At 40.0% G+C, this 11,090-nt stretch overlaps 1 protein-coding gene across 5 annotated transcripts; it reads left to right on the top strand.

Moving 5' to 3' along the window:
* The first annotated feature begins 278 nt into the window (after nt 1–278).
* On the top strand, nt 279–11,075 carry cfap36 (cilia and flagella associated protein 36). Of its 5 annotated transcripts, none has more exons than XM_054599951.1 (12): nt 279–459; nt 993–1,057; nt 1,405–1,506; nt 3,310–3,424; nt 3,606–3,693; nt 5,972–6,131; nt 6,315–6,404; nt 7,472–7,577; nt 7,819–8,000; nt 8,549–8,692; nt 9,122–9,250; nt 9,662–11,075. In XM_054599951.1, exons 1-12 carry the CDS (start codon nt 354–356, stop codon nt 9,743–9,745), a joined length of 1,371 nt encoding a protein of 456 aa, XP_054455926.1. In that variant the 5' UTR covers nt 279–353; the 3' UTR covers nt 9,746–11,075. The 5 variants fall into 5 exon arrangements, with proteins under 5 accessions (XP_054455926.1, XP_054455925.1, XP_054455927.1 ...); XM_054599950.1 differs by having other exon boundaries at nt 9,659–11,075; XM_054599952.1 differs by lacking the exon at nt 6,315–6,404 and having other exon boundaries at nt 9,659–11,075.
* Nucleotides 11,076–11,090: the final 15 nt, after the last annotated feature.

Here is an 11,090-nt window from a genome sequence, read left to right as displayed (position 1 = left end):
ATAACATTATTTCAAACTTGCTGGTCACTAAAATGTTACATCAATTTATTATTATTTATTTATTTATTTTTGTTTATTATTATTATTATTATTATTAGCATTGACAGCTGAAATAAAATAAAAGATGCTTTAAAGAAAATGCAGTGAAACTGAGAGACAGCGTCGGATGTGACGTAACGGATGTGACGCAACGGTTACCGTGACAACCGATTAGGCGTGTACCGTTCTTAGGGGCCGCGCACTCATGAACGCGCTTTTCTTCCCCGTCCCGTCCGGTCGAGCGGAGGGAGGAAGAGGAGGAGGGAGGAAGAAGGGAGGAAGGGGGGTGTTGTTGTTACCCAGCAGCGGCCAACATGGCTGAGGATGACAGCGAATGGGTCGTGGAGAGCATCGTTGGCTACCTGGGGAGTCCCGAGTGGGTCGATCCTGTCACGGACTTCATGGAGAACAAGTGCACAGGTAAACAAAACAACAACAACAACAACAACAACAACAACATGTCACGTGGCTTCACCTCCCACCTGTGCATCAAAAGCACTGCTGCAGCTAAAGCTAATGCTAACCTGTGACTGAGGCTTTGTGTGCAAGTTCTGCATGCAGGTTTGCAGAAGGGTTCATGCATATTCACTTTATGTGTCATTTAAGCTGCAAAACATCCACTGCTATGTGTTGCAAAATGTCTCCTGTTAAAATACTAACATGTTATTATTTTATTGTGTAATATACACTGTGCAATTATAGTTATTCTGTCTGTATATATATAATGTTTCAGTTATTGTGGGTTCTTTACTGTTTTTATTGCTCATTTGCTTTTTTATAATACTTTTTTTTTTTTACTATGTCTCTTGTTTGCACTGATATGTAATATACTACTGTAAGTCGCTTTGGATAAAAGCGTCTGCTAAATGACTGTAATGTAATGTAATGTAATCCTCTATGCTGCTGGGACTAATAAATGATTATCTTATCTTATCTTAATTATCTTTTTTTAGTTTTTGATGACGAAGATGAAAATAAGTTATCGTACACAGAGATCCACCAGCAGTATAAGACATTGGTGAGTATATCATTTGCTCCAGATGTGTCAAACTGGCTTATAAACAGTACTCATTAGTGGTTTTGTACAGTATCAGTCAAAAGTTTGGACACACCTTCTCATTCAAGTACTTTGAAGAATCTAAAATATAAAACATATTCTGGTTTGTTGAGCATTTGTTTGTTTACCACATAATTCCATATGTGTTCCTTCATAGTTTGGATGTCTTCAATATTAATCTACAATGTAGAAAAAAATAAAAATAAAGAAAAACCATTGAATGAGAAGGTGTGTCCAAACTTTTGACTGGTACTGTATATATTGACTCATCAAACTGGACTGATTGTAAGCTGCTTTGCTTTTTGTAGGTGGAAAAGCTGCTGGGGAATTACATGCAGGAGGTTGGCATCAACGAGCAGCAGTTTCTGGATGCATGCACTTCTCCCTTTGCCAAGTCCAAAACATTGCAGGTACCTTAAGCTCCCTGCCCCGTACACCACTGTCAGCCTGCCAGTTAACCTGAAGGGAGAATCAAGGACGGGGTTTGCTTACATATCCCTGGTTATGCTGCTTTGTAGATGGTGCCAAACAGAGCAAATGTCCTCCTTTAAGGCGGATGTGGGTTTTCTTGATGAATCAGCAAAAAGTATGCAGTTTGTCAATAGGTCTGCCCCCCTTCTCAATCCATTAGTCGACTAATCTGTCCTTTAGGTCATATTCAACTAAGATTTCTTTCGTCAAATAGTTATTTTTATGGGTTTTTTTCATACTGAATGACTTATTTCCAAGAAACCTATGAGCAGGTCTCCGGTAAACACAATATTTAAAGTGGGGCTCTTGTGTGATTGTTTGTGGAGTAACTCAGTTTTACAGATCTGCCGATTATATCAACTAATCAGAAATCGTATGAGTGTTCGTAGCCTAAGAATTTCTTTGGTTGAGGACCTATTTGTGATATATTTATCCCAAATGTATATCTGTTAGTGTTTAAGTGCCATTACTCTATCAGGCTGAAGTCTGTTACCCAAACAACATACCTCCACCATAGATATGCTATTTTCAAGACAGTCGGTTCCAAGCAGAAGGCTTTCTTCAAAAGTTATAATAATTTTCCTGTATCCTGGTACATCAGGAATCTCTCCTTTCTTCATAACTGTACCGAAAACCTGACATGGCATACATATATTCAAATGTTGCACTACCATGGGGCCTGTCAACTCTATAATATTAGCTCCAGTTTAAGATTTTACAGTCTATCGTTAGATTTTCCTTTGCACTGATCAACAAGGGTTAAGTGGCTGTGCCAGATTGGCAGAGATGCATATCTGGATTGAATGGCAGTCCTCAGAAGACATGGATCTCATTAATTACCACAGAGATAAATAGTTAAGATCTGCAAAGCAGGTCAAATTCTCCTCAAGCAAAGATTAACAGTAGCAGAAGTTTTTAGCTCGCAGAGGTTGTTTCAGTTTGCCCATGCAGAGACTTCAAACGGGATCATGCAGTCATACAACCAGTAGTTCAAAGGCCTTATTTTGTGTAGTGTTGCATTTTACTTGCTTTTGGGGCTATTTTATATGAGAGATTGCATGCTTCATCTTTGTGTCCTGGGTGGTAAAATCCACAAAACATAATTTAACTTAATTAATTGTCCAGATGGAAAAAGCTAGACCCACTTGGACTAAGAAGACTGAACTTGTTCTAAGGGTTGCTCAGACAGATTTGCCAGGCTGTAGCCTAAATAGGGGCCAGACGTTTGATTACAAACGGGTAAAAGATAAGGCTTAAATAGCACTCTGTTTGCAAACATAGCTTAAATTTGTGTCGGGACTTGTGTGAACATGCTGGACGTAATGAACATCCTGTCCTGATCTACAGGGGACTAACAGGGCAAGAATATCCTTATCGGAACACTGACTGTCTCAATCAATACCTCAACTGCTTTTCTGTTAAATAATCTTTACACCTTGGTAATCTTGACAAAAAAGTGTAGCTGTGCAAAAAGGTTTTATCCTTCTGGACTACCAAAAGAATATAATACTTGAATAAATTGACTTACAGATATAATAAAAGGCATCATTTTTTTTGGATTATTATTTTGTGTTGAGTATATCAGTACTTGCATGTACTGTGTTTATATACGTAGCTGTGTATACCGACCTATTCTTCACAGTCACAGGTGCTTCTCTCGTAATGCCATTCATTCATCATTATGTTGTGGGCACGGTGACTCTTCATAATCTTATAAGTGTTTTTTTGTTTTTGTCGTTCAGTCGGTGTTCCAGACAGTTCTGGCTACAGATGACTTCCAGATATTTCGGTCCCTGATGGTTCAGAAGAACATAGAGCTGCAGCTTCAAGCCCTCAGAGTCATTAAAGAAAGGAACGGTAGGCTGGGTTACAACACACACACACACACACACACACACACACACACACACACACACACACACACACACACACACACACACACACACACACACACACACACACACACACACACACACACACACGCTCACAAACAAACAGGAAATCACTGCTGATATATACGACCGTTCTCTGTGTGTAGGGGCCCTCCCAGAGTGTCTGACTGACGGTGTGGACGTGATGACAGAGTTGCAGGATCAAGAGATGAAAATCCTGCAGGAAGTTCTCAAGTATGTCACCTCTTTCTCTCTCTTCTCCTACTCTCTGTGTCAACCTCTTGTTATCTTCCTCTCCCTCACACACCCACACATGTCCCCACATTCAGATGTTTTAATGGTTTTCTTAGACATAATATTTGCAGTGGCTGGGCGTTTCATTGCATTGAAACCAGAACGATATCCTGCCCTGGATGATGGACAGCCTTTTTGACAGGTCTTAAATTATTTCCAGCCAAGTTGAAGTTGAGCGTGCATATACGATATATACAAAGGTAGAATCAAGGTCATGTTATGATCCCTGAACTGTGGAGTTGTGATAAGATAAGATAAGATAAGATAATCCTTTATTAGTCCCGCAGCGGGGAAATTTGTGATGTTATGGTTTGCAATGATGAGTTAATATCTTATCCTCATGTGGCTTTTTACTCTCATTTTTCTGACAAACAGCACAATTATCAGCAGTGTAAGATTGAAATGTTTATGTGAAATGTAGGCCTTGTTTGATCTTTCAATCCTCAACCCTTTATGAAGCTCACAAATATAATTATGTCATTGCATATGCAGCAACCTACCGCACTAAAAATAGAAAATATTTCTATTTATGTTTTTAGGCTTAAATATCAAAATGAACCTATTCTCTAAAATGTCTTACAGTTAAGTTTAATAGATCTGTATACATTAAATTGTTTTTACTAATTAATCAATTCAGTCATCATGTAATGAGATCTGAGCTTTTTCCAAATTACACTCTTTTGATATTTCCACATTTTCTCTATGTGCCTCATGTCTCCAGGTGTCTAGAAGCTCCCGCCCCCCTGCTCTCTAATGGGATTTCACTAGTGGCAGCCTGGCCAAGTAGAACGCACTGAGTCAAACTGGACCGGGTTAAGCTCCTTAGGGTCCAGCTAATTTAGATTGGAGGGATTGACACTAAATAGGCAACTGAGAGAAATGGTATTTTTATCACCTTTGTCTTACCAGGATACCTTGGCTGCTTAGCAACGTTTTCACGTTTCCCTTCTGGGATTTGTTTTCTAGCAATTTACAGTACCAGTCAAAAGTTTGGACACACCTTCTCATTCAATGGTTTTTCTTTATTTTTATTTTTATTTTTTTCTACATTGTAGATTAATATTGAAGACATCCAAACTATGAAGGAACACATATGGAATTATGTGGTAAACAAACAAATGCTCAACAAACCAGAATATGTTTTATATTTTAGATTCTTCAAAGTAGTTGAATGAGAAGGTGTGTCCAAACTTTTGATTGTACTGTATACTGCAAATACAATGCCTTTCTGCAACTGACTTCACCAAAGGCAATTGAATGCACCATGAAGGAAGTCCAAATGTATTGCAAGACAAGGATTCCCTGAAATTGTTAATGCAACTATAAGTTTACAGGATTTGGCAAAATAAACAACATGGTTTATAGAAACACAGCACAGCTGTTCAGCAGTCTCACATCAGGTGGACTGACTTGAACTTGTCTCCCGATGCTCACTACATAGTGGTTACATTACTATTTGAATACGACAGTTCAGTTACAGTTTTAGGCCTTGATTGACATTCCAAATGTTTTGCTGTGCTATCAATATCTCAGCAATTTCTTTTTGGATGCACATTCTGCAATATCTTTTCATTAGCAATATCTGGCTCTAGCTGAGTAAGTGTGAGCACTTGTGAAAAGACATGAAGCCGCCATAACTGAGAGTATTCATCATGCTGCTGTTTCTTTTCTTTTCTTGCATAATCTTTGTTTCATTTTCTTATCATTCTCATAAAACAGCTTTATAGACCACCCTTTTCTTGCTCTTTTAGAAAGACATCTCTCTCTCTCTCTCTGCACACCTACTGGTAAACGCTTTGAAGAATTCAAATTGAATTCAAATTAAATTCAAATCAATCAAATTAAGTTGTTTGATGAATAAAATTAAGGGATCTATGTGTGGCACCCTGGGGATGCCTGTAAACAAGCGAGGGCATAGTGTGGTTATCACATGACGTTGCTGTCCTATTCTAGCTTTTAGTCCATTTGGTCCATCTGCCAAAGGTTAAATGTACAATAAAACCTGCTTAGCTGATTACCTTCACTCTTATCACACCTGGGCTGCTATACATACTCTTAAAACGGTCCAGAGGGTCTATTGAATGCTCTGTATCAGGACCAGTTCAAGCGTTGCAAAAGCAATTACTTCTGCTAAGGCTAATTTATGCATAGAGAAAAAATTCAGCCCTGGATCAATCGTAATATTTCTTTTTTTTTTCTCCTGCTTCTTTGCTCTCAGAAAATCAAAAGAGGAGTATGATGAGGAAATGTCCAGGAGGCTGCTTTTGGAGGAAGAGGTTGGCTCCGCCTCCAGCAGCTGCTCTGATAAGCCAATGGCAGAAAGCAGTGAAGCCCAGAATACCTCCACTGCTCCCAGCCAACAAAGCAACCCTGCCAAGGTAAGGCATCAGGAGCTGTATGTACCAGCAGCACCTCTGTTTCAACTTTGTTGGACCTCTAACTCCCTACTGATACTACCAGTGCTTAAAGGTTATTGCAAAACATCTTTTTCCCCCTTAAAGCCCGATCTCCCCTTTTATGACATGACACTGTCTCCAATGTGCTATTTATTCCATGCTAAGACCGACGCTGAGGGGAATGGTGACAGCAGCCACAGTAACGGTCACCCCGTCCCACTAGTGAACGGAAACACTCCCACTGAATTGAATCTGGTAACGGAACCATTTTAATCAATGACCTCATAATAAAATACGCCAAAGTTTACTGCCCCAATCCAAGGATGCATTAATACAACTTCAAATGTATCTGACACATCACAGAGGGAAAAGGGTAGGTTCATGTAAAACTGAATATATTTGAATTGGGTAAACAGACAGGTAAGCAGTGATTTTCCTCTGATACCAAAACGTACTCTATGGTATACAAGTATTGGCATGATATTCAAATGTATCAGTGCATCCTTAAGGGCAGATAGTATTTTTCTGTTTCAGAGCCTGCGTAGTAGTTAGGTTGTGTAAAAGCTTTTTAGTTTTAAACCCTGTAACTGAGGTCGCTTGTGTAGTTTCAACAGATTAAAAATATTTGCTGACTGCAGGGAGTCTTTCTTGCATTTTACACACTATTAACAATTTGATGTGAAACATTGTCTTGAGATATTTAGAGGCCTTTTAAATGCACATACTGAGTCACTCACCGGTTGGGATCTTCCCTGACCAGTTTGGGGAGGTACTAGCAAAATAAGAGAAAGAGAATCAGGTCAATTGGAAAATTTCTGTACCACACACTAGTGCTTGCAAGTCTGCAATCTGAGGACTATATGTTGTAGCTGCATTAGCATGTCGCAGTGGTGGGCTGCATTTGATGCAGTGTTTGTGTCGTCTGTACAGCATGTGTTAAAGGGACAGTTCATCCCCAAATCAAAGATACATATATTTTCTTTTACCTGTAGTGCTATTTATCCATCTAGATAGTTTTGGTGTGAGTTGCCTCTTTTTGTTCACCTCTTCGGATTAGCATGAGTAACTGGGTCATGATTTCTGGAAAAGGACATGCAGTTGAGTATGTATTTTTTGGTGCTTTGAGCATCTCAAGCACAGTACCATATATTGCCATTATACTCAAGAGAAGGCAGACATCTTAACGGCTGACATCTCTAAACTTTGCAACTCATACCAAAGCGATCTAGATTGATAAACAGCACTACAGGTAAGAGGAAATATATGTATTTTTGATTTTGGGGTGAACTGTCCCTTTAATGCCCGTGGGTCCCTTCCTGCAGGTCAACAGCAAATCTGTCACAAAAGTAGAGAGCAAGACGTCTGCCCCAGGAGGAGGAGCTACGAAGAGTGCAGCTAAGCGCAGCTCCACGTCTAAACCCACACCAGGTATCACACACGAGCTCCAAACTCTTCCCAATAATATAATATCCAAATCATAGTTTTCAAAACTTTATTAATGTTTAAAAGAACATTTGGAAGAATGATTGTGTTTATATTGTTTGTCTATTAAATAAGCCACATGCTAATATTGTTTAACTAATATTATTTTATGGTATAATTTCTTTTAACACACAACAAACCTGAGAACGCTGCAAGTTATTAAACTGCTTTGAACATGTGTGTGCAGATTGTGGCAGTAATGGTGTGGAGTCCAGAGTCCTTCCAGCAGTGAGAGGTCCGGTGAAGTCTGGTGAAGCCTCCGTCAGCCTCCGTCCTGGTACCAAGGAGCAGAGCGGCAGCAGCCAGACTGCAGCGGAGGCGTGTCTGGAGGAGGCGCACAGGGAGGCTGGCTTCTCCAAGCCATATACTGTGAGTCCGTCCTTCCACCTGTTTCATTTAGCACAGTTGTGTGAAGTTGTTGTTGGATACAGTAGGATATCAAATTCCATCATGGGAGAACCAGAACAGAAACCAGGTTTGCATGGACTAGAGTGTCAGACCCTGCTGTGCTAAAATAAAAGGTTTCCTAAAGGGGCTCTAGTGCTCGGAAACACAACTGCTTTTGTCTACAGAGAGCGCCAAAATCAACACAAAATAAAAGTAGTTTTAATCTGGAGAATACAGGAATCTGGGAGTTTTAACAGCAGAGATCACTTCAGTTCATAAGAAACATATCCAACACAACTCAGAGCTTCTAGAACACACAATGTAAAATGTGACTAGAATGATTTAACTTATAACTTTGATAAACATACATGTTTGTAATTTTTTTTTTGCTCCTTAATGCCCCAATATCCCAAATTCCCTCATTTTTAGCGACTTAAAATAGTTGGAACACAGTTAAATGGGCAACATTCATGAGGTTTGTGTTGTCCCGGTTCTCCTCCTGCTTCACCTCCATCTCCCCTTCCCTCCAGGAGTTGTCGGCGTCTCAGCAGGAGCAGCTCCAGCAGAGGGCGGCATATCTGCGCCAACAGCGAGACAAGCTGCATGCTCTGAAAAAGGAGCAGCAGAAACCCAAGCAGGTGACTCCACCAGAGGAGACGCCCGCCACCGTCCCGGTAAGTACAGACTCTTACATGCATCTCCCTTTAACCTCCCATTCACAAAGATGTCGGCTAACACAACACGGCTGATGATGTTCTGTGTAATTAACGATTTATATCCTCATATTGTTGAGTTATTTAGAGAAGTTACAACAGATCATTTCAGGGTTACACTGGCTGTGAGTTGCGTCTCTCAGTAATCACGGTAACAAGTTGTGACCAGGGCCTCATAATTAAGATTTCATATTTATTACATACTTTTCATTTTATCTTTCAATTCCAAAACTACATTCTTGATTTCACCTGATTTTCTTTAACCCTCTTTTTTTTTTCCTCATGATCTTTCTTTCTTTCTTTTCTCTAAATCATCCTGTCGGGTTATGTGTCGGTTGGTTGCTCTTCATTTCTTTTCCCGCCTGTATCTGACCTGATCTGGCTTGTCAGGAGGCAGTGGGGCAGTCCCAGAGGAATGGGGCTTGTACCCCCACTCCTCCTCCTCCTCCTACTACTCCTACTCTTCCTCCTGCTCCTCTTCCTCCAGCACAACACTCTGCTAACTCCTCCAAACAGAAGGTGATCCATCAACGGCCTCTGTCTCTGTCGTGCTCTGTCACAATCCCCCGAGAACAGAAAAGGAACAGAGGGCAGTCTGAGCTCTTTTACTCCACAAAGTGAAGAGAATTAGGTCTCATTTACATTGTGGATTATCACTCCCACTGACAAGCTAGGGTTTCTGAATTGAAGGCTAGCATTTTAATTATTCAACACATTCTATATACATCTCTAAAGCTTTATAAATAACACTGACAATACATGTGTCGCCTTGTCATATTTCCAATACCATCTGCTTTTGTTTAGTTTTCTAGCTTATCATGTATACATGTGTGCTTGGTTGTATTATCCCACAGCTTTTATTATTCCCTTAACACTTTTTTTGGCCACTGGTGGTGATTGTTATCCATTTCTGTCCAATTCTTCTAGCAGGAGATATCTGCCGAGGAGAAGAAGAAGCTACAGAAGAGAAAACATCTGGCTGACAAGCTGAAAGAGGAAGTGATCAAGAAATAACCGCAATATCCCGATTTATTCCCCATCTGTTTACTCCTTTAGTCACACGTGGCTTCCTTTACGCCGCCTCCCTCAGCCAGATAAGTTATTTAGCGTAACACAGATCAGGGTTTATTTTCCAAAGAAACACAAACATTATGAGATCTTCCTTCTTCAAAAGTTATTTTTGTCGCAGTCTACACGGGAAGAGGGCACGTCTACTTTTATATCTTGGATGTATGTACCAGTATGTGGCACAAGTATTCTAGCATGTTTGACTGAGAGAGTGCAGAAAACACTAAAGAGCAGTCAGTCGATATGCTGCCAGTGTTAATAGAGTCGAGTGGAGAACCCAGATGGCTTTTCCTTTACTTTATCACTACACACCTGTTTCTAAAGCACTCCTAATTTGCCACTGGTTGCACTACATTTAATCTAATGACATTTAATCTGCTTCCAAATTCTAAATGCAAAATTTATGGACTATATATAGTGTCCTCAATAAAAATCCCACATTGGAATGAAAACTGTTTTCACAGCATGTACACTACTTGATAAAAATCTAACAATGCAGTGCTTCACTATTGACAGTATCAGTGTTTATTATACAACACTGCACTGATCAGTTAAGGTTCAAAATCATGATTCATGACTGATTTGTGTGCTCGCGACAGACTAATAAACCAGTGACTAGTGACTGATGGAGTGATGTTGGACACACCCCCTCTTGTTTCTCTGTAGAAAACAGTCAAAGAAGTAACTCAAGGTATCAGTGAGTTAAGGATTAATGCTGGTGGAAGAGTGTTGCGTTCAGGTGACGGTAACGATAGCTAGCACAAGTGTACAGTCTCGTCGTTAGCGTTTCCCAGAGGGTAGAGTCAGCTGGTACACGTAAAGCTGGTGAAACACTAGCAGCCCGTCCTAGTCAAAGAGCAGTGTGGGAGTTGTCAAGATGAACACAGTCATGTGATTGTGAAGGGGCCAAGAGAACAGTGTGTCGCTTTCTACGAGGAATGCAGTATTTCATGTACGCTGTTTAATAAATCACATTTTATAGAAACAAGCTGGAACCCCAGACTTTGTGTGTATATAAAAAACTACAGCCATGTTTTAAGGTACCTGGTTTCAGACGGGTCTTCTGTTTTAATCTGGATAGTGCTTTGTTGTTCTGCAGAGCCACGAGGGATTCATCACCATGTGTTCTCGTTTCTATTTGGAACATTGTTCCGAGTACAGAATATTTTTGCATGAAACACTTTCCTGGTACAAAAACATGTAAATACTGTTGATTACTTGCTGTCAAATTTGTACAAATTGTATTCCACTAAGTAATATCGAAAATTGCTTAAAAGTCGCGTTTTGAGAG

The sequence above is a fragment of the Anoplopoma fimbria genome, chromosome 6 (assembly GCF_027596085.1).
Source record: "Anoplopoma fimbria isolate UVic2021 breed Golden Eagle Sablefish chromosome 6, Afim_UVic_2022, whole genome shotgun sequence".
Taxonomy (NCBI): Eukaryota; Metazoa; Chordata; class Actinopteri; order Perciformes; family Anoplopomatidae; genus Anoplopoma; species Anoplopoma fimbria.
The sequence above is the reverse complement of the archived record's forward strand: the minus strand, read 5'-3'. Positions and strand labels throughout refer to the sequence as shown.